The sequence below is a fragment of the Coptis chinensis genome, chromosome 4, assembly GCF_015680905.1.
Source record: "Coptis chinensis isolate HL-2020 chromosome 4, ASM1568090v1, whole genome shotgun sequence".
NCBI lineage: Eukaryota > Viridiplantae > Streptophyta > Magnoliopsida > Ranunculales > Ranunculaceae > Coptis > Coptis chinensis.
The window spans coordinates 103,083,733-103,108,855 of record NC_141459.1 but is presented as its reverse complement, the minus strand read 5'-3'; the positions used below and the strand labels follow the sequence as shown (position 1 = coordinate 103,108,855).

Below are 25,123 nucleotides of genomic sequence, written 5' to 3'. Positions count from 1 at the left end.
TAAGTTCTCTTGGTGTAAGTACCCTCCGTTCCACACTACAGTACACCTGTTCACACACCAGGTTGTTCTCCATCAGCTCGTACCAAACCCACATAACGTATCGTATGTCCCAAACCCTGGTCATCCCAACATCAATTACAGTCATATATAGAAGCAAATCATCTAGCGCAATCCTGGAGCACAGTCAACACATCAATCAAGGAACCATTTACTTTGTAACATCAGAGTAATGACGAATCATCAAGATAGCACACAATGTGGATCTACACTTCATAACGGTCTAGAGCAAATAAGGAAGGTCAGCTCAAATATCTATAAGTAGAGAGAGATGAACTACGTAAGGCTTGATTCAAGTTTACTCCAAGAAACTTGATACGTAGGCAACTCTTATCCCGAGAAGAGTGCACACTACACCAGATTGGTTAATAAAAGACAGGTTAAAAGACGTGAATATTAGTGCCGAATCTTTGGACCCGTAACCAGCGCCGTTTATATTACAAAAAGTCTCGTTTATTTTTTTGTTTGAAATACTTAAAAAAGAAAAGCCCAATATAAACGGCCCAAAACGAAATAAAAACCACCGACTCTTTTTTCTTTTTTCATTTCATTTCTTTTTTTCATTTCTCAGAAAGGTGATTTACTCAAAGGTGATTTACGAAAAAAGATTAAGGCGATTCCACTCTCTTTCGTTGTCAAAGGTGTTTTACTAAATAAGGCGAGTTTTCATTCTCCTCAAATCTAATTAGAAACCCTAGTTTTATCATTATATTTTCGTTCTCCTCAAATCGAATTGTTAAATTCATTGATTTTGTTGATTTGAATAATTTTGATTTAGTTATCTTATTTACCTGAATTTTAACATTGATTTGAGAAATATTTTTGAATGAGCGATGCTTTTGTAAATATTTTAGGTATTTTTGAATAATCGATGCTTTTGTAAAATTTTAAAAAAAATAATCGATGCTTTTGAATAATCAGAGGGACTATCTAGTGGGGAAGTCGGGGATACACAATTTTCCATACATAGTAGTAGTCTTTGTTTGTCTCCCTGTTTTGACATTTGTTAGTGTTTTTTTGAGTTTGAAGGCTGCTATTGATAAACTTGATTTGATTATAGCTTTCTGCTTATGGCCACCTTTTTGTATTTAATACCCAACAACTATGATTGTCGATATCGTTGTTGTCCTTTGATATTATTTGTTTATAATTGCATTTATTATGTCCACTTATCTGTTAATTTGAGAGTGTCTGGTCTGTTTCATCTTTTGTATCCTCACTACAACACATCTTTTGTGTCCTCAATAGGCACGCAGGAATAAATCTCACAAACCAAAGCCATTTATGTGTGAAAGGAATGGCTTTATTACCACCACACAAAGATTGGATGTCAACACCATTGAATAGCGATGAATACTTGGATGGACTTGAATCCTTTTTAAAGTTCATGACCGATAGATTAGGAAAAGGAACTTGGTGCTCTTGTCCATGTGTGAGGTGTCGTAATGTGAGTGGAAGGGTTGATCCGAAAATAGTGGCTGACCATTTAATTCGTATTGGAATAGACCCATCCTATACGACTTGGTATTTTCATGGGGAATCATTTGAAGAAGATGCAATCAATGTTGAGACTGTTGGTCCTTCCACCCATAGCCAATATGAAGATGGCTATTCTTGAGACATTGATTTAGTTAGTGAAGAGTTATGATATGTTCATCTTGATGGTTTGGATGAGTCCATGGATGGGAGTACTTCAGATGAAGATCGAAATGTAGATGAGATGAGCTTGGATGATGATTCAAATTCTCATAATGAGTACCACTGTCATCAAAATCCAAATGATATAGGGAAGGAAACGAAGTTTAACAATTTATGGGAAGATGTGAAGAGGCCTATTTATTCATCTTGTAGGAACAATCAAACGAAGTTATTTGTAATAGTTGAGCTGGTTAACCTTAAGACGAAACATCAGCTGTCAGACAACTATTTCACCGATCTATTGAACACTCTAAGAGGAATTCTCCCTGAAGATAATACCTTACCAGTCAGTACATACAAAGCCAAAGAATTGATCAAGTCCTTAGGTATGGAGTATGAGACGATAGATGCTTGTCCAAATGATTGCATATTATATTGGAAAGATGATGAAAGTCTACAATGTTGTCCAAGATGTGGTGTAAGTAGATGGAAGAATGAAAGAGGTGATGATCTCTTAGAGAAGAAAAACTTCATTAAGTGAAAGTATTGAGATACTTCCCTTTGATACCGAGGTTGCAAAGATTGTATAGGTAACCCTCTTGTTTAAATACTTATAACACATTTCCATTTGGTTTTAACACATAGCCAATTAAGATATTTATGTTTTCGTAGTGTTCCTTGGATTCATGGAGCAAATGACATGGCATTCGAGGGTGGTTGTCGATGAAAATAGAATCGTCATCCGGTCGACTCTCTTAATTGGAGTACAATTGATGCTAAGTATCCGGAGTTTTTTTTGAGCCTCGAAATGTCCGTCTAGGACTTGCAACGGATGGGTTTAATCCTTTTCTCATCGAGCAATTCAGTATACTTGTTGGCTGTTATGGTTGTTCCCTATAACTTACCTCCATCTCTTTGCATGAATAAGCAATTTGTTATGATGTCTATGTTGATACCGGGAAGAGTAGTCCAGGGAAAAACATTGATGTTTACTTGCGACCTTTGATTGCAGAGTTGAAAGAGTTGTGGTCCACGGGCACTCCATGTTGTGATTCTTATACTCGGTCTACTTTTACCATGAAAGCAGTTTTATTATGGGCTATTCACGATTTTCCGCGTATGGCATGCTTTCTCGGGTTGTAGAATTGGTGGAACTTGTGGTTGTCTGTTTGTGCGAAAATCGTGTTCAATTAGATTGAAACATGGGTCTAAGACTGCATATATGGGTCACAGAAGATTTCTTCCTGAAGATCATCCTTTTAGGCATCAAAAGAAACCGTTTGATGGAAAGGAAGAACTTGAGACTGCTCCATCCCGATTGACCTATACTCAGGTGTTGAGCATAGTAGAAGGGTTTGAAACGGTGTATGGAAAGGGGGCACCAGATAATGGTCCTAGTGCGTGGACCAAATGCTCAATTCTAACTAAGTTGCCATATTGGGAGGCAAGTAATGTTTTAACAATATTTTGAATATGATTTATCATGTGTCATTGTCATTTGAATGTTTGTATAATGCACAGGACTTGTGTGTCTTTCACAATTTGGATGTGATGCATGTAGAAAAGAATGTCGCGGAGAATCTCATTGCAACTATTATGGAATTGGACAAGAGTAAAGATGGGTTGAAAGCACGCCTAGATTTGAAAGAGATGAAAATTAAGCAACACTTGTGGCCCATAGAATCGGGAGATAAGTTACTATTACCAAAGGCCGAGTTTGCTCTATCGGGTTGAGAAAAAACTCTTCTTAGAGACTTTGTCCACTTTGAAGGTACCTATTGGATATAGCTCTAATTGGGCGACATGCAAGCAAGGTAGATTTTGAATTGAAAGGACTGAAGTCACATGATTATCATATTTTGATGCAACAATTATTACCATTCTTGCTAATGCATGCTTTTTAAAAACACAAGCCATTCGTGTAGCTATTGGGCAATTGTCAACATTCTTTAAAATCCTTTGCTCCAAAGTAATTTATCGTGATGAGCTTCGTATTGCGAAAGAAAGAGTAGTCGAAGCATTGTGTGTCTTTGAGAAATATTTTCCACCTTCGTTCTTTGTTATCATGACACACCTTGTTGTGCATTTGGCAGAAGAAGCAGAAATTTGTGGACCAGTTTGGAGTCGGTGGATGTACATTTTGAGTGTAAGTCTTTTGAGCAAATCATGCTTATTTTTTGTTATTGGTTATAAATAATATTTTGGTGATGACATGTCTTAGGATGTTGAGATCTTATAAGAAGTATGTAAAGAATCCGGCACACCCTGAAGGTTGTATTGCTGAACGTTATGTCATTGAAGAATCAATAATGTACTTACTGCATGGAGCACATGCCTGATGGCTCAAAGGGAAGCCACAAACGAGGCAAGGAGAGATATATTGATGATGATGGTGAATTTGTAAGCGAAAAACCCCTTAACAAAAAAGGTGTACATACACTAACTAATGTGCAATATGAACAAGTGCGAAAATGGGTGCTTCAATGTTCAAAAGTTGCGATTCCATGGAGAAAGTAAGTATAACTAGTCAAGGTTATCTTAATTTGTGACTACGTAGCTGGGGAGGCATATATTTGACTTGTATTAGTTTTGTTTCCTATTTAGGAAATACCAAGCATACGTCAATGGATTCAAATCCAGTGATGCATAAGCGTAAAAGCTTGATCCGATGAGTTTTATTTTTGGTTAAGGCAACAAGTAAAACATCTTGACAACGAATTCAACATTTAAAGTTCAATTAATATTAGGTAGTTTTGTTCAATTAATATCATATATATATATATATATATGTTGGTTTTTGATGACTTGAAAACAATTGAGATGTGCGTCATCAAGAGACTTCTTTGATGGTCCGCGACTTTCAAGCAACATCTTATAATTCCTATCAAGCAAGTGGATATGTGTTTTCTCTTGCTGAATGGGAAATTAACAAGACAACTCAGAATTCCGGAGTTAAAATGAACGCGATGACCAGTTTTCGCTCGAGTGCTAAAGATAGGAATCTTATCGATGAAGAAGCTACCTATTATGGGGTCATAAGACAAATTCTCGAGTTGAACTGCTTTGACTTCACTCAAACTGTATTTTACTGTGATTGGGTTCGAATTGAGGATAAAGCGAATGGATGTTACTTTGACCCTGATATTAATTTAGTTTTTGTGAATTTTAGCAAGTTCCGAAGAAGTTCAAAGTTTGAAGATGAGCCATTTATCCTAGCATCTCAGGCCTCTCAAGTATTTTATTGTAAAGATCCAACAAGGAGTGGCTAGAATGTGGTGTTAGATGCTCCAAAGAGACTAACTAGAGATATGGATGCTTATGAAGACCCCTTGACTTTTGAGTATAGAGTGCCTAGAGAATTTTTACATACATCACATTTAGAAGATGTTGGAGAAATAGGTGCAGATTGTGTACCAAAAAATTCTCGTATTTTGAAAAAAAAAAATGGTGAATGAATGATATGCATTTGTAACCTAGTCCAATGACATTGTAAAAGGCAGGAGAAATATATGCATTTGTAACCTATAATCAGTCAAATTAGTACATGTTTTTTCTTTATGGATGTTTCTGAATGATTTTTCTGTTAGCCAATGATTGATACTTTGCTCTGGACACTTGAGCACTTGTTATTGTACACTTTTTATGCATGATTTATAAGATGTTGTGTCATAAGATTTATAAGATTGATACTTTGTCTAGCATTACTTTGTCTAGTATAGTCATTAAGACATTTTAGACTTTGTTTCTCCATTGTACAATATTTGAGCCAATAATTTGTTTGCTTTTTTAGGATATGGCAGACCAGGAAAACGCAAAGGTATATCTTAGTGATTAAAGATGTGTAAGTTTCATTGAATATGCTATTTTCTAATGGTTTGTGTTATATAAAGAGCTCAAGGAAAAAGTTAAAAAAGGCCAAGAAGGAAAAGGTTGTGATGCATGATGTTATGCCTACAAATACTTCGAGGGTTGAGGTAATTTCATGACTAGGTGTATAACTGTTGTGAATATATAAGTGCGGAAACAACGTTACCCACAACAAACGGATCAATCCTACACAAAGATCGATCCTTCACACTAGACAAGACTTCAACACCCTCCAAGCAATATCCCAACACTTCTCAATATCAAATAACAAGCATATAAAGTAAAACAATTAATGGAAAGGAAGAACAAACCACAAGACGAGATATATCGTGGTTCGGCAATTTGCCTACTTCCACACTGCGAGTTCCAAGCTTTACTGGATGTCTTGAGTAACAGATTACAAGTCTCTCAATTCACTCACAAAGAATGAACACTCAACTCACAAAGAATTGCTCTCTTATAATCTCTTTCTTTCTTGGTTTTGGAAAAGTTAGGTTTTCCAAAAAACTGATTTTGTTTTTATACCAAAAAACCAAAAATCGCGGTTATTGTAGCGAGGCCCGCAAAAAAAAAAGACTGGGCTGGCTTCTTTTCGAAGCTGGTCGCTTAAAGCACTGGACCATGGCTGGTCGCGCCTTTGGCCAGCGGGCTCGAGAATGAAAAAGTAAAAAACTCTACATTCTCCACCTCGGTGAGGTTTTAACACATAAAACCAAGCCGAACACATCCAGCAAGATCACATCCAGTAAGAACACCTCCAGCAAGGAAGACTCGCAGTCAACCGCCCCGAAGGGCTATGCCCACGGGGGCTCTTTCAAACATGTAGCATTTGGAGCAAGTCCAAAGCGATTGTTGGAACTTAACTCCGGTGACAACTTTCGTCCAAGATATCGCCGGGGTTGTCATGGGTGTGTACTTTCTCAAGTGCTACATCACCATCCTCAATGACATCCCGTATAAAGTGATAACAGACATCAATATGCTTGGTCCGACCATGATGAACTTGGTTCTTCACCAAATGAATAACACTCTGACTATCACAATACCGCAGCAACAACGATTACGCTCAATACCCAAATCATCTAGAAGACCTCGAAGCCATAGTGCCTCTTTCTTTGCCTCTGCCAGCGCCATATACTCGCTGTCTCGGTAGTAGATAGAGCAATCAGTAGCTGTAGCATAGACCTCCAACTAACCGGTGCACCATGCATCATAAACACATAACCGATGAGTCGATCGTCGTCTATCTAGATCACTGCATAATCAGAATCCACAAACCCAACGACATAACAAGTGCCTCCACCATAAGCTAATCCCACATCCAAAGTACCGCTTCAAGTACCCCGTACCCATTTCACTGCCTCCCAATGCCGCTTCCCGAGATTTGCCATATACCTGGCGACAACACTAACTGCGCGGAAATGTGTCATTAATGCACACCATAGCATACATCAACCGCCGCCCACGGCACTTGCATAAGGAACATTTACCATATGCTTTTGTTCCTCCAATTGAACTAGGAGAACTTAGCTGAAAGCCTAAAATGCCCGACTAAAGGTGTAGAAACCGACTTTGCATTCTCCATACCAAATCGAAATTACTTTCTCGAATGTATTTCTTCCGAGATACAACTATCCGCCGCTTCTTCCTATCTCTGTCAATCTCCATGCCCGGTATCTTCTTGGCTCCACCTAAGTCTTTCATCTCAAACTTCGAGCTAAGTTGAGATTTCAACTTGTCTATCTCCACCATGCTTTTGGAAGCAATAAGTATGTCATCCACATAAAGCGGGGAGATAGATGAAGTCATTACCACGAAGCCTTCTAAAGTAGACACGGTGAGTCATACTTACCCGGGTGTACTCATGTTGCATCATGAATGTGTCAAAGCGGCTTTGTACCATTGCACAGGCGATTGCTTTAACCGCATAAATGACCGATTCAATTTGCATACATAATCTTCTTTCTCAGCAACGACAAACCCTTCAGGTTGTCTCATATAGATCTCTTCTTCCAAGTCCCCATGCAAGAAAGCAGTTTTCACATCAAGTTGCTCTAACTCCAAGTTGAAGTGAGCAACTAAGCTTAATAACACACGAATGGACGTATGTTTGACCACCGGGGAAAATACCTCATTGTAGTCAACTCCTTCCTTCTGTGAAAAACCCTTTGCTACCACTCTTGCCTTGTACCCAAGATCTTTGTCGGTTCGGGAAGGACCTTTTTTTTTCGAACACCCATTTTCGCCCGATAGTCCTTTTGCCCTTTGGCAATAAAACTAGGTCCCATGTGTGATTTTTATCAAGAGATTCCATCTCCTTACATAGCTACCAACCAATCTCAGAATGAGCATCTCTAAAGCTTCCTTGAAGCTATCCGGCTCATCATCTTCGATATTCGGTGCATATGCCACTAAATCCACGACCATAGTGTTTCACGGGCTTCGTGTGCCCATACTTGTGCACTTCTTTAACTTGTCTCTCGTGGCCTAGGGTTAGCCACTACAAGTTCGCGGATGCTCTTGCTCTTCTTCTTCACTTTTCTTTGTGTGGTTCCATGATTTGGTACCTCATCATAATCTAACCGATCATCTCCGCTGATCGACAACTCAAGCTCATTAGCTTGAACTTCTATAGACTCACCATTCTCGTCCGCCTACTTGGAAACATCAAGGATAACACGGAAGTCTCATCAAAGGTAACATCTCTGGCGACCGGGGAACTTGTGGTCTTCTAGACACCACAATCTGTATCCCTTTACCCCATTTGCGCGGCCTAAGAATATGGCCTTCTTAGCTCACAGGATCTAGCTTTGTCGTCCCTCACATGGTAGTAATTTGTCGATCCAAACACTCGCATAAAATACTATAATCAGGTGGGTTACTGACCACACCTCATAAGGTGTCCCGCAATCTATGGCTGGTGCGGTGACCTATTATGCAAGTAAACACGCCATGGACACCGTGATTCGCCCAATACTCTTTGCCTGGACCGGCATTAGACAATAAACATCTTGCTCTTTCAATCAAAGTTCTATTCATCCCTCTCGCCATTCCATTCTGGCGTGGCGTGCCCTCGATCATCCGGTGTCCGGCAATTCGTCATTCGCGCCAGAACTCTTGGAAAGGTCCATAGGTATACTCAAGCATTACCATTGTCGGACCGTAATGTCTTTACCTTCCTATCTCAATGCGATTCTCAACCCTTTGCCTTCCACTTCTTAAATGTCTCAAACACTTCATCTTTCGATTTCATCATATACACCCACACATAGCGAGTATGATCATCAATGAATGAGACATAATAGCGGTTACCCTCCTTGGAAGCCACCCGGAGGTCCCCAAACATCCGTATGCACATAATCAAGGATATGTCATTTGTCGGTGCTTGCTTGACTTGAACTTGACTCTTGACTACTTCCCATAGACGCAATGCTCACGGAACCCCATACTTGGCTTCTTCAAGTTCTTCAAGAACCCTCGCTTTGCACAACTCGGACAAACCCTTTTCACTCATATGCCCTAAACGATATGCCATATCTTAGTGCACTTTCGAATCATTACTACATGCACCCATCGCTACATCGCTATCACCATTACTACCTATCGAGTATACAAGGTTCCATATTTTTGACCCTTCATAACAACAAAGAGCCATTAACAATATTTAGGACTCCACCGCCAGCCACAAACTTGTGGCCTTTGGAATCCAAGGTACCAAGAGAAATAAGACTTTTCTTTAGCTCAGGAATATGTCTCACATCGGTTAAAGTCCTCACTACACCATCATACATCTTGACCCGTATAGTTCCAATTCCTACCGTCTTACAAGCAACATCATTACCCATTAAAACGGAACCACCATCAATGCTCTCATAAGAAGTAAACCACTTTCTATTCGGGCACATATGATAGGAACATCCGGAATCAAGAATCCACTTTTCGGTCATATAGTCTTGTGTGGACACACAGAGACTGAACTCATCCTCTTCAGAGCCTGAAGCATAATTTGCCTCAATTTTTGCCTTACCTTTCTTCTGACCATCTCTCTTGTTCTCTTTCTTCGGGTGAGGACAATTACTTGCATAATGTCCCTTTTCATTGCAATTGTAGCACTGTACATGTTTTAAAGGCTTCTTTGACTTGGACCTAGAATTCTCATTACTTGAATAATTCTGTTCATAAGAATTTCCTCTTGCCACTAGCCCTCGACTGCGCATCAATGCTATTCTCTACCGTCTTCTTCATCAACTCATAAGAAAGAAGTGCACTTTGAACTTCGTCAAGATCGACGACTTCTCTGTTCATGAATGTAGTCATTAGATGCTCATAGCTTTCTGGCAAGGAGAATATTAAACATGCCGCTTGATCCTCATCATCCATCTTCATACCAACATTCAAATAATCCGCTAGACATCGACGGAACTCACTAACGTGCTCTTGCATCGTTGAACCATCGACCATCATGTACCGATAAAGACGCTTCTTAAGGTACATCTTGTTCGTCATGCTCTTGGTCATATACATAGACTCTAGTTTGAGCCAAATACCGGCAGCGGTATTTTCTCCCATCACACTATACATAACCTCATTAGCAAGACATAACCGGATTGATGAACAAGCTTGAAGATCGAACTCTTCCCAATCATCATTACTCATACTCGCCGCCTTAGATTTAATCCCCTTTAAAGCCTTGTGCAAACCTTGTTGGATAAGGATGTCCTTTACTTGGACTTGCCAAATCCCAAAGTTATTCTTCCCATTAAACTTCTCTACTTCAAACCTTGCGTTTGACATCTTGGGAGTCATCTTTCAAGTTACACACAATAACTCAAAAGAAATAGTTTCACCTCGGAATTTAATCGAACACCTTGTCTACACAAATTTTGAGCACTAAACTCAAAATCCTAGGTCGATATACTACGCCTCGATACCAATTGTTGTGAATATATAAGTGCGGAAACAACGCGTTACCACAACAAACGGATCAATCCTACACAAAGATCGATCCTTCACACTAGACAAGACTTCAACACCCTCCAAGCAATATCCCAACACTTCTCAATATCAAATAACAAGCATATAAAGTAAAACAATTAATGTAAAGGAAGAACAAACCACAAGGCGAGATATATATGGTTGGTTCGGGCAATTTGCCTACTTCCACAATCGCATGAAGTTCTAAGCTTTTTTGGATGTCTTGAGTAAATGATTACAAGTCTCTCAATTCACTTACAAAGAATGAACACTCAACTCACGAGAATTGCTCTCTTTATAATCTCTCTTTCTTGGTTTTGGAAAAGTTAGGTTTTCCAAAAACTGATTTTGTTTTTATACCAAAACCAAAAATTGCGATTCGAAGCGAGGCATAAAAAAAAAAGACTGAGCGCTGGCGCCGCCTTTTTCGAAGGCTGGTCGCTTAAAGACTTGGACCATGGCTGGTGGTCGGCTCCTTTGTGGCTGGCGCCCTCGAGAATGAAAAGCAGAAAAAACTCTACAATAACTTTCATTGCATTTTGTGCGTACTAATGATTTGTTTAAAAAGGCCAAGAAGGGAAAAGCTGTGATGCATGATGATAAGCCTACAAATACTTCGAGGGTTGAGGTAATTTCATGACTAAGGTGTATAACTTTCATTGCATTTTTTGTGTACTAATGATTTGTTTAAAAAGGCCAAGAAGGGAAAAATTTGTGATGCATGATGATAAGCCTACAAATACTTTCGAGGGTTGAGGTAATTTCATGACTAAGGTGTATAACTTTCATTGCATTTTTTGTGTACTAATGATTTGTTTAAAAAGGCCAAGAAGGGAAAAGCTGTGATGCATGATGTTATGCCTACAATGGCGGAGGTAATGTCATTACTAAAATCTAAAGGTATATAAATTTCATTGAAAATGTCAATTTCTAATAGTTTGTATTATTTTCAAGAGCTCAAAACAAGGGAAGAAAATGATTAAGAAAGAAAAGGATTCCATACATGCCGCGTTAACTAGAGATACAAATGGAGGAGCACGTTTGTTGATTCAAGAGCTATTAGTGTTGATCCAGGTTAAAAAATATTTTGTTTTGAACAATTTACCTGCTACACTATATTAAGTGTTAAATGTGCATTTCCTTGTTCTTATGCTCAATTTCAGGATCAAGTGCTAGGGTGAGTCATCAAAGGTCAATGCCTTTGTTTATATCACGATTATTTGAGAATCTTGCTGGTAATGACTTTTTGAGAAACAAATGTAAGAAACAAGCTAATATATTAAGTTAGTGCATGGATTTTTTGATACATGTTCCTAATTTCAGGCTCATCATCAAATGCGTCCCAAGGTTCTGAGCAACATGATGGAAACCCTTCTGGTAATACACTTTTGATTTATTATCTTTTGTACTTTTTTGTTTTGATTTATTAGCCTTTGAGTTTTTACATTTTGTTTTAAGCCTCCATTTTATTTTATGGTTCATTGACTTAGTTTTTGTTGAATATAGGAAAGAAATTTATTGAATTTGACGCTGATGGACAACCAGTTGGAGATAATTCAAGTAGCTATTCTAGTACACTTGGTGGAATTAGAAAACTCATTGTCCAATTTTCTATGAAAGTTTCACAAAACGTTCTCGATCAAACTAAGAATGCAATTTGGAAGAGTATCAAGGTTAGTGTTGAAAATACATCAAAATGAATTTTATTTATTTGTATGTATATAAGATTAACATTGATCCGACTTCATTCTTATACAGAAAGAGTACCATGTTTCCGATACATATAGGAAATGTCAACTCAAGAAGGTTGGTAAGTCTTTCGGGGAGTACAAGCATCGCCTTAGAGTTAAAACACTATGACAAGTACAAAAATGATGACAAAAGGAAAAGGAACCGTCCCTAAGGGAGTAAAGCGGGAAGAGTGGGAGAGATTTGTAGACAATGAATCGAAACCTTTCGAAGCGAATCGCGGTTGATTGGCAAGAAATCAAGACAAGCAAGAAAGTCTTTGCATACATCAAAGCGAAGAGGATCAGCAAGAACAATCCATGAGTTGGTATGTTATTTTGCATCTTAATGTATGAGAAGTCGAGAAAATAGTAAGTTGGTTCTTATAACTTTTCTTCTATTATTTGTTTTTTAGAAAAAAGAGGAATCCCTGGTTCTAAGTTCACCTGAACAGATTCTTACATAGCTATCCATACACGCAAAGATGGTTCTTTCATTGCTCCCGAAAGAATGGTGAGCTATTTAAATATTATATGTTTTGCTTTTGTGTGCATGTACAAATAATTCGTTTTGTTCTTTGTGTCATTGTAACAGGCTAGAATTAATGCTATAATTGAAGTTGATCCATCTAGCGTTGACTTAGACTTGGATAATGATCTGGTTGCGCAAGTGTTTGGTCTCAATAAATATGGTGGGTGCGTGGTATGAGTCTTTGGTATCGCGAAGACTTCTCTTGTATCATCAGCTCCGCTAAAGAGAAGCTTCACCAAGAGTACCAACAACGCACTATGGTTGAAGAGCGGGTTATGAGTCTAGAGAAACATATGATCAATCTCACCCAAATCTTGGTGGAAATGAAAGACCAACAAACAAATTCACAAAAGAGTGTTACTGCTAATGCAACAACATCTAATGTAATATAATTATATCTCTTGAATTACTTGAGCTGCTTTTTGCAATAAATTTATGCTTAGCTGCTTAATTTGTTTTTCGTTGTTAATTTTTTATTTGTTTTGTAGGTAAGGGAACCAGTAAATACACAACCTTCACGAGGTATGCAACTGTGTGAAATGTTCAACATGCATAGAGAACTGATTGCTAAGGGAAAGAGTTTAACGAAAGGAAACATTTTTTTCTGATCCGGATGTCGATTCCTCAATGGAGATGTATAATGTCCAAGTATCTCTCATCCTTGATCGTAGTGAGCCATTGTTTGGGTCGAAAAGGACATTTGAGAGCTTCATTTGCCCACTGTGATGAAATGGCCGACAATCTTTACTTGTTTTGTTTAGGTACAATTTTAAGTTTTCTCGATTCTGTTTGGTGTCCCGCTATATATGGTCTTGAATAGAGATTACTGATTGAGAGTAAGTAGTAATGGCAGCTGTCATAAAGAGGACTAAACCAATTTTCTTTATTTTGTTTTTCACTCACTCAGCTGTGATATTAAATGCATGAAAACAACCCCGCTTTATTTGGAGAGCAATAGTTTTTTTTTTTTTTTTTTTTTTTTTTTTTAATGTTTTGGTGGAAGGAGCCGTTCATAAATATAATAAATACACACATTAACACATAGAATTTGAGACATTTGACTTTAATGCATTTCCTCTAGTTAGGGTTATATAGAGAGGAGTATTAATGCCACCTCTCTTCCCTGTCTCTTTCTCTCTCTCTCGGAATATCTTCTTTTTTTAAAGCGCCTTATTAGTTTTGTTTCATCGCTTTCTCTCTTCAACAAACTCAACAAGTGAGTCTCGCTTTTTTTTTTACTCAACAAAATAGTATACTTTTTATTTTTTCTATTTTGGATTGTTTGTTTGTTTTCCTACATTTGGATTTTTTGGGTGTGTGTTTGATTTAGGAAGAAGGGGTTGTTTTATGTTGGTTTTAAATTGTATATGTTTCTTGACTTTTTTCTTTTTTTTGGCGAGAGAAGAGTGATGGATTATTGTCTGTTGTGAGGTGATAAAGTATAAAGAGATGGTATTTTAAGAAGTGACTAAAAGTATATATACTTTTGTTTTGGTTCATACTACTTGGGTTATATTCAGATCTGTTTGTTTTTAGTTTTGGAACTTTGTTGGACTTCTTTTATGAGATTTTAAGAAATGCCCCTTTTGGGGTTTGTTGAATGTTTGGTGATAAGGCTTGTTTATGTGCTTTCGGGGCAATACTTCCATGTTATGTAAATGTAATCCCTCTTTCAGTTTAGTCTAAATCAATAAAGTATGAACTTGTTTTATGTGAATTTATAATAGTATGGTTTATCGTGGATTTGTGGTGCTTGATGTATATCTTTGGTTATGATATAAAAGGAAATTTTCTCTGGTAAGAACGGATAAAGGGTAGATAATATTTCTTGTTTCCTGCATCAATATGACTTGAAACTATAATGAGCCACTAACTTGGTGGGGAAAGGTCTCTTTCTTACCTCTCCCCTGTCTTGGATTCACATTATATAGTTGGTTCTCTAAATGTGATGGATGTTCATGGATCTCTATCTTCTATCCATGACTTTAGCAGGGGGATGTTTAGCTGTATGGAAGTTTATATGGTCTTATTCTCTGTTTTTAATTGCTTCCATGTTGTATTTGAGCTTTGGTTTTGCTATCCCCCGACGTTTTATGGGCATCACTTTATTACGTGTTTAGTTCTTAGCATACTTGGACAACTCTATTCTAACAATGAAGCTTGTATCATATTCAGCCTACTTGTAAGTTGTAACTTGTACAACTGCTATTTAGGTTTCTTCTTGTAGACTTCTAGAATTCTTCATCTTTGGTGATATGATATAGCTACGAGTATAAGTTTTGAACCAAGTCTAAGGCAAGAAAAGCAATGTATAAAAATGAGATGGACTATTGGAAAAATCTTCAATAGTAAACACCAAGAGAAATCTTTTCTTCAAGGATGTGTTTGATAGCACAAAGAAAGTTTTTCCTGTAAATTCACTTTTTAGTAAATGAGAACGGTGAAACTTTCACCACACCTTCAGAACTGCAAGCTAGGAGGATTCTCCCATGAAGTTCTCTATGCAATTCCTATGTTTATATCAAAATTGTTCTTGAGAGGTCAAAAAATTTCTTTTTGATCCTATATCTTATGTAACATACACAATGTAATTTATAGGAGTATGGGACAAAGTTGCACTCCTTGAGCTACTGTTACGTGAATGAATATTTAGAGAAGGTAAATTCAATTTGAAATTAAATTGCAGTTTCCTATTTAGGTGTCATATGAAGAGGAGGAATAGAGTTGAACTTTTTATGAGGGTGAAAGAGACCAAGTCTCTAAACACAAAGGATCCTAAATAGCTCTTATTTAGGCACATGCTCGATAGTGTTGTGCCCCACACTTCCACACCGTGATCGGTCTTCAAACAACTACTTTTTACGGTTATGTCACCGCTTTGTTTCCATTGTTCTTTATCTCTACAGCCCCTGCTCGCTATATTGTTTTCTGTGCGGTTCCGACATATGGCTGAATTTCCTACAGTTGGCACACATCTTGTCTCACTTCACTCTTTCTTAATATTAGCATCATGAGAACACTTTGGGAGAATATTTTGTTGACTCGGTGTTATCGATTACATTGAACATCTTGTCTTATCAAATACCTTGTCCAAAGTGCGAACCCCAGTATTGTGTTTCATGATGATTGGTGTTGTGGAGTTGTTACTCAAGTTCTTTAATCGACTTACGTATATATTTTTGTCTTGCGGGACTTTGAGGCACTTTCTAGCTTGACATCTTATACTCACACAAGGATATACAAGACTTGATAGTTATTAGTCAATGATGTACAATGATATACATTTAGTTTGTTGTTTGTTGATTTGCATATACTAGAATAGCCGATGATTGTATCATTTTTGGAATGGTGAGTCGTGGGATGATTTTGCCTACACTTTCCGGGGAATTGTTTTTTTGAGAAATTGCATTATCAATTGTTTTCGTAAAGCTCTGGCGAGCCCTCGAATGTCCAGTCGAATTTCTTTTTTTTTTAAAACTAAAATAAAAAAACCACGCTATCTTAGGAGTGGTTTTTTTTTCAAGTGGCAAGTGTGTTTTCCAAGATAAAAGACACTTTGGTTAGCGTCATTTAAAAATTAAGACATGCCTATAAACGGGTCACCATCCGACACTCAAAAAGCGTGGTTTTTCTCCATAAAAGACGCTTTGAAAGTGTCTTTTTGTGGTAGTTCTGTTGTAGTGACAGTCATTCCCTAACAACCAGAATCTCAGGTCGTTCACCTCCAGAATACCAAATCTTTACATTGGCGCCGTCTGCCAGTTCATTTCTTTAAGAAAAGCACACTTACTCTTTTCTCAAGCCCACAAAACTGGTAAAAATCATCATGAATCCCTCACTTCAAATGTTGGCAGATCAAATGAAGACGCTACAAGACGTTTTCCTCACCTTATAACAAGAGAATCAAACAATGCGCGACCAAGCCACCTCCAATGCCAACAACGGCACCACAGAAGCAGTGGAGAACAACGCTGCTACAGCCCTCACAACCACCACAAATCAAAGGCTAGAAGACTTCGCCCAAAGGTTGGAGAAGTCAAATGACAAGGCTAGCGCACTCCAGATCGCCCAGAGGATACTCAAGACATATAAGGCATCACCATTCACAACTGAGATCAGGGACAAGCAGCCTCCCTCAGATTTCATCCAACCAAGGTTTCCGCTGCACAATGGCAGCTTGTGTCCAGGCCAGCACGTAGCTCATTTCAGCCAGACCCTCACACTCTACAGCGCTCTAGAATATGACTACCTGAAGTGCAAGCTTTTTCTAGCCAGCTTGAAGGATGGAGCTCTAGAATGGTTCTACACACTCACTCTTGACTTAATCAACAACTTTGACAAGCTAGCTGAGATGTTCGCAGCAGAGTTCGTCCATAACAGAAAGAAGCAAGCCGACTTGGACTTCTTGTTTCAACTCAAGCAAGCACAAGGCGAGTCGATTCGAGCTTTCCTAGGACGTTTCACAAAGGAGCTCCTCTCAATGGAGGCATGCTTAAAGGACAACTTTGCAACTTCTGCATTCACCAACGCTCTCGTGGACGACTCCGACCTAGCAGTGGTCTCTCGATCGCCAACAAACCGTAACGGCTTAGGCGAATTACCACTACGTAATTGACAAGTACATCAAGTACGAAGAATGGTTGGCCCAGTGCAAAGGCAAAGAAGTCCCCACAGTGAGCGACAAACAAGAGCCCAAAGAAAGCATCCACTATTTTGGTAACCACAACAACAACAACAACAACAACAAGAGCTCCAGCTCCCACAAACCCTCTTACACAAAGAGGGAATTCTTCAACTTCTCCAGGACGTCGAGGCAGATCTTGAAAAAGATATATACTGCGCCATACTTCAAGCCCAACATCAACAAGGTGATTGCCATTCCAGAACGTCCATACTGCCATTTCCACAGGCTCCACCACCATGACATCAATGAATGTTGGAGCCTAAAGCACTACCTCCAAGACTTAGTCAAGGAGGGCAAATTGAAAGAATTCCTGCCAGAAACCGACCTCAGGCATAAGCTGGATGCCAAACGCCACAGAAGTAGGAGCCGCAACCATGAACGACCTGTTAACAACAGAAGCAGGATCATAACAGCCCGACGATCTAAATCTCCAGATCTGTCGAGGCACAACAGAAGACAACACTCCTCCGACCATGATGAGGAAAAAGTAATCAATATGATTACAGACACCTCTAACGACGAAATCTCAGGTCGGAAAAAGCGCAGAAGAGTAGGAGCGCTTCAAGAAATCTACCACCTCTCCCACAAAGCTGAGCTGATCAATCCTACTAACCCTCAAACAACAATATTAATTTCATTCACAGAGGAAGATCTAGACAAGGTGTGCCTATCCCACAATGATTCCCTGGTAGTGCACGTCAAAATCAACGGGTGTACAGTTAAAAGAGTCCTCATTGATCCAGGCAGCTCGTGCAACATACTTTTCTATCAAACATACAAGGACATGCACCTGCCAGACTTGGTGATGATAGAGTCAAATGCACCACTTAATGGGTTCAACGGAGACTGCACATATGCCATTGGAGATGTCATCTTACCAGTCTCCATTGGGGGAAAAAAACATGGTAAAAACATCAACACGCTTCAGTGTAATCGATGTCAAGTCGTCCTACACTACCATTTTAGGACGCCGATGGATTCACAAGATCCAAGCAATCCCATCAACCCTACACCAAGTCCTGCGGTACCTTGAACCCCGCGGCATCATAGAGCTCAGAAGCAACCAACTAGAAGCTCACCGATGCAATCACATCAGCATAACCACCACGCCCAAGCCTCAGGTCGTGGAAGACAAGGACGTCCCAAAGAAGTAAAATCCTCAAGCATACAGCCCTCCAACAATAACAATAGACAAGCTCAAAGGGAAATAAGCTCAAATAGAACCAAGAGAAAAAGTCAATCTGGGCACAGATGATAACCCAAAGTTTGTTTATGTAGGGGCTGATTTAGACCCTAAGCTCAAGGAGCAACTTGCCAAATTTTTATCTCTCAATAAAGATGTTTTTGCTTGGTCGTATATCAATATGCCAGGAATCGACCCTCAGGTTGCTTGCCACAAACTAAATGTCAATCCAAATGTAAAGCCTATCAAACAACGACCTAGGAAGCTTGCACTCAAATTTCAAAAAGCAATCAATGAAGAGATAGAAAAGCTAAAAAATGTTGGATTCATCAGAGAAGTCGAACACCTAACCTGGCTAGCTAACATTGTAGCTGTTCCCAAGAAAAACGGTCAGGTACGACTTTGCATAGACTTCACCAACGCCAACAAGCACTACCCCAAGGACAGTTTCCCCCTACCAAGAATTGACATTCTGGTAGATCAAACTTGCGGCCACGAACTCCTTTCATTCATGGATGCATACAGTAGGTACAATCAAATACCACTTGCAGAGGAAGACCAGGAAAAGACGTCCTTCATAACCGAACAAGGAACGTTATGCTACAACATCCTACCATTTGGCTTGAAGAACGCAGGCGCGACCTACCAAAGACTGGTCACAAAGATGTTTAAAGACTTGCTAGGCGACACTATGGATGTCTACATAGACGACATGACAGTCAAAAGCAAAAAGGCCAAAGATCACATTTCCCAATTACAAGAAGCCTTCGGAAGACTGCGCCAAAACAAAATGAAGCTCAACCCAACAAAATGTGTATTTGGGGTAGCTTCAGGGAAATTCCTAGGGTACCTCGTTCCACAAAGGCGCATCGAAGCAAACCTAGAACAGATGCGAGCTCTCCTCGAAATGCCAGAACCAACTTCCAAGCAACAAATCTACAAATTATCTGGCATGGTCTCAGCCCTCAACTGATTTATCTCACGTGCATTTGACAAATGCAGACCATTCCTGCAAATACTGAAGAAGGGTGCAACATTCACATGGACAGACGAATGCCACCAGGCCTTCAACGACCTGAAGGCTTACCTATCAACTCTTCCCATCCTGTCCAAACCAACAGAAGGAGAGACACTGGGGCTTTACCTGGAAACTACCAACTTTGCTATCAGCTCTGTTCTCTTTCATGAACACGAAGGAATCTAAAAGCTAGTCTACTTCACCAGCAAGACGTTGGCAGACTCAGAAAAGCATTACTCTCCAATGGAGAAAATGATGATGTCTTTGATGTACTCAGCTCGAAAGTTTCGACCTTACTTCCAAGCCAATAACATCAAAGTCATCACAGATGTACCCATCAAACAGGTCTTGAGTTCTAGCAACAAAACAGCCCATATGGCCAAATAGGTTGAAGAGCTCGAAGAACATCACATCGACTTCATTCCTAGAACGTCTTGCAAAGGCCAGGTCGTTGCTGATTTCTTAGCAGACATACCCTGAACATTATACAAAGTTATATAAGGCTTATATACACCCAAATTTGTAGGTGCTTCACCAGTTGTAAATCATAGATAAAATTATTTATGTTTAAATTTAATATATCCTTATTTGGTATCCTTTGATTAGGTTTCTTATTAGCTTTTCTTTAAGCGGTAGATTTCTATGACGATCTTCAGATCGAGCAGCATGTACCTTATGCTTGAAGAAATGGAGCCAACCTTCAACTCCAGATGCCACCGAGAACTCAAACTCCAAGAGTACTTGGCTAACCAAGGAGACAAAAGAAGTCAAACTTGGAAGATAATCATAGTGGTTGCGTATAACCATGCCAATTTAGTCAACCATCCATGTGAATGTGTCTTTGTATCTCATTATTCAGTACAAATTCATTTTTTTTTATTTGGCTTAATGGGTTTTAAGGCATTCATTACCTTGACATATTTGATGAAATATTCAAAAATTATGATATGTGCTATGAAATGCTAGATTAGGTTCACAATTTCAGTTACATAGATTAAGAAAAATAAATGAAGCGGTTGAAAAACTTGGTTCTTATTTCCAAGTATGGGTGAAGGTGGAAAGATCGTCAATTCTTTGGGACTGAGCATGGATTTTACCTTAAATGAGTGAAGGTGTAAAGATCTGAATAAGTAGGAGTTGGTGTGCTCAAGAACTTTAGGAAATGCTCGCCAAATTCAGAGTTACACACACATATACGTATATGGCTAATTTTATTTTTTTATAGAGAAAGTCTCATATATAACATCAATTGTACTAATAAAAATTCTATGAAATGGACTATTAGAGAATGTTAACTCAAGAAAAACTAGCTTTTTTTACTTAAAGTTTAATAGATTGTGCAAGTTGCATGAGTTTTAAACTAATAGAAAGTATCAACCATGGTAATTCACTAAGAATGTTAACTAGGATGAAATACTTAATATAATTCATCCGCTATAGTAGTATCATCATGGCTTCATATTTTTTGAGTATTCAAAAAACAAGAATTAATTTTGATTATCAAGGAGGGATTTATTCTTTCAAAAATATGACTTGGAGAAGGTTGATCCTATTAACATTAACAAACATGTTTGAAATTGTGTTGTTTAACCTTTTTAATATGTGCTTATGCTATGGCTTAATTACAAATAGTTTTAAGTCCAAAAAATTATTTCATTTAACAGCACCCGTTCAGTGAACGGGTATGAAATCTAGTAAATAATTAATTTGGTAAGAAAAAATCCCTAACTTACTTTGGTATAGGAAAAATGCAAATGGCATTGTATGGATGTACAAGGAGCTTCACAAGGAGGATAACAAAAGACATTGGCTTGAAATTGACTTTCAATCAAGAAGACGAATGATCATCATTGTGTGATTTTGATGATACACATCCAATGATGATGCGAGGAGTAGTGAACGGTCCACTTAATATACCGGTAGCTATATGATTATACGCTCTCTCCGTCCAGTGAACACCATCCCAGTTCACAAACAATGACGGATCAACACAAGCAGTGGATCCCTGGTACCCACATTTGGCGGACACGTTGTAATTGTATGGACCCCCACCTCCACAACATGTTGTAAGAGCTCCCCCAGTGAATCCTGCGTTTGCATAATATCAAAGATATTATGACATAATTAACAGTAGATTATGAATAGTGTCTGGCTAAACAACAAAATGTAGCAGCTCGCTACTTGTCTGAATCTTGGGGGCTATCCGTGGCACCATTGCTCAGAATCTTGGGTCCCCGATAAAACTTGTACCTGAGACAAATTGTTGGGAATCATCTCTCACATGAGGAAGATTGAAAAAACCAAGTCTCTTTGTTGTTTTGGGTCGAAAAACAGTAATCGCTCGTGTGAAGGAAGAAGAAGTAACCCCGGATCTCGCCCCAAAGGGCGACGACCTTTGCCTAAGAAAAAGAAGATAGTTTTTTTTTCTCCCTTTTGCGACTGGAATTTGGTCAAGAAGGAGGCGTGCGCGCCCTCCTATATCTGTTCTAAAGGGCGCCCACACCCTTGCCTCTACATACCGAGTTCCGATTTTTCTCTAGTGAACCGAAATTTCACAGACGCGCTGAAATTTCATATTACTGTAAAACCAAAGTTAGGTTTTTAGTAATAGAAGTCTGAGAGAGAAACCAATTTTGAGAGCAACTAAAATTGATAAGAAACCCTTGCAAAGAGAAAAAGCTTGTAAGGAGATAAAAGAGATCTAGTAAGTTTGGAGAGACTTGAAAGAAGTGATTATAATATTCCTTCCCACACTTATAAAAAGATTTGTTTTTGTGGAAGTAGACATCATTAGCTGAACCACGTTACATCTTGTGTCTCATTGTGTGGTAAGTTACTTTACATTGATATTGCTTATTTGTGATAGTTAATTTCATAACTTAGGTTGTGGTTGTTGGTTGTAGCGAAAATTTATATTTTTGGATTGGAATAGTAGATTGTCTAAGTGCAAATTATCTTAGTGGGAATCGATTGGTATCGTTTTCTCCAATACAAACCAACTACGCTAGGTGTCGGAGGATTAGTCAAATGGGCCACCATGTGATGGTATTGGAAGGTCACTACTTAATAGTGTTTGGTATTGTGTTGAATTTTATCCATATTCATTCGCGGACTTGGAACCAGTTTAACAAGGCTCGTGTAACAAAAAAGTAAGTACTCAACGGACTAAAATCTCACCTAATTGATTTGGAAATTGGTATAATTCAATTGCAACGTTGTAATAATCAGCATAGATGATGGTAGCATGAGGATGAACTTCTCGCAATCGATTTAACTCATTCTGAAGAAGTTGGTTGTGAAATTGGGAGAATTCGTTCAACCAACTTAGACACCCGTTTGTGTCATAATCATCCTTATTTTGGCTCTGAAGAACAGTCAAATAAGATGGTGAGCAACCGATTGGTAGGTTTCCCGGAACCATGAGCGTTACAGCACCCTCATCGATCAACTCCTGCATTCGTACACAATTTATTAGTTAGTTAGACATATCAAAAAGACAGTTAATTTGAAATTTACCTTATGTTGACAAGTTGTGAGTCCATGATCACACATTCACACATATCCTAGACTTAAGCCTAGTGAAAATTAAAACCAATATTTTTTTTCTTATGTTTTTCTTTCTATCTAAATTGGGGGAACATCTTATTGAAGTATTGAAGTGAAGATTTGTGGAAAGAAAATTACTGTGATTGTTGAAGAGATGGTATCAATAACATGTGGAACAATGGCCCGAAGCTCTTGTACACTTTTTCCTTGAAGAAATGGGTAGTTGTAATCGTTCCCTCCGATCTCTCCCACAAGAAACAAAGAAGTACTCAACATGTCTTTGCAACCTGCCAAATTAGATCAATAAAATATATCACTCACCTAGTTAATTTCTGTTCGATCATATGAAAATAAATAAAAAATAAGATGTCTTCACTTTATATATTGTATCAAGACCAATTCAAGGTCTTCATTGGATACTATATTGTACTTAAGTGATTTCATTATTTACAGAATAAAGCCCCTTCGATATCACAATTGAAGTTGACATATAGATCATAACGACTTATTCATGATAACAGCATTTTTAACACTATTTGGCGAGAGGGCAATGGCAGTTCAGATTCGCTAGCCAAAATAGGAGCTGCTCTTCCAGTAAATGCAGCAATCATCACCGAGGGAAAACCTTCTTGGTTACACAATATGAAACACCTTTTCAAAGGTTCTTTAGGTTTGATTAATTGTCACTACCCCATGTTTGTGAAGGAGAGTAGTTAGTGCCTATTTAGATTGAACCTTAGAAGGGAGCATATTTGTTGTGAATATAATACTGCAGAAACAACGTTATCCACTACAATAGATCAATCCTACACAAGGATCAATCCTTCTTACCATACAAGACTTCAACACCCTCCAAGCAATATCCCAACACTTCTCAATATCAAATAACAAGCATATAAAGTCAAACAATTAATGTAAAAGAAGAACAAACCACAAGACGAGGTATATCGTGGTTCAGCAATTTGCCTACTTCTACATTGCAAGTTCCAAGCTTCACTAGATGTCCGGAGTAACAAATTACAAGTCTCTTAATCCACTTACAAAGAATGAACACTCAACTCACAAAAAATTGCTCTCTTATAATCTCTCTGTTTCTTGGTTTTGGAAAAGTTAAGTTTCTACAGAAAAAACATCTATTTATACTATTTCAAAAAAACTTCCGAAACAGTGAATTTAAATCTTGAAAACGGGTGGAGCGATTGGTCGCCCTTTGGCTAAGCAAAACTGAGTGCGGGTCGCGCTTAAGCGCTTGGAGGTCACGAAAAGCATGGGGGTGGCGTGTCACACCCACAATTCGGCGACTGGAAAAACATTATTTGTTCCGACTCTCGATCTAGAGGTGTGTGACGACTCTCAACTTCCAAAACCCATAAGCGGTTTAAATATGCGGATAATTAAAACCAATAAAATTTTTAACTTAAACAAAAGTCTTCTTCATTACAAAATTTACAAATGAAAATACAAATAACTTTGTCTTGGTGAAACTCTATATCACCTCGAGGGAAAACAAAGCATATCACGAGATCAACGCTTAACGAAAAACCAAAACCACAAGCAGACCTAACCTTCTTCAACACTAAACTGTCAAAACTTATCAACTATGTTCATTGAATGAACACACCCGATAAACAAACATGCAAATCGGGATTGACATTATAAATAATCTTTGGTGTGAGTAATCCTAAAATACAACATATAATATACATATATATACACAATCCATACGGTAGTTAGTTCCCGCGACCGAAGGCGCTTTAACTTTTAACGACTAATACAACATCCTTAAGTACAATAATCTAGGCAGGTAGTTCCTCTCTGAGGCGCCTTAACTTCCCACTAACCACACCACAAACTATACGCATCATAAATAAGGCATGTAGTTCCTCCATTGAGGCGC

General features: G+C 38.4%; 1 protein-coding gene across 2 annotated transcripts in view; it reads right to left on the bottom strand.

The window, feature by feature from the left end:
* LOC147506456 (GDSL esterase/lipase At1g31550-like) overlaps positions 1-25,123 on the bottom strand; it is a 30,384-nt gene that overhangs the window by 469 nt on the left and 4,792 nt on the right. Inside the window, exons 3-5 of one of the 2 annotated variants that reach the window (XM_086558607.1) lie at positions 23,365-23,513; positions 22,858-23,131; positions 21,313-21,768 (exon numbers count right to left, since the gene is read on the bottom strand). In XM_086558607.1, coding sequence (XP_086414733.1) covers positions 21,509-21,768; positions 22,858-23,131; positions 23,365-23,513 — 683 coding nt within the window. In that variant the 3' untranslated portion in view covers positions 21,313-21,508. Of the gene's footprint in view, positions 1-21,312; positions 21,769-22,857; positions 23,132-23,364; positions 23,514-25,123 lie in introns of those variants that run through there. The other variant, XM_086558608.1, reaches the window with a different exon arrangement.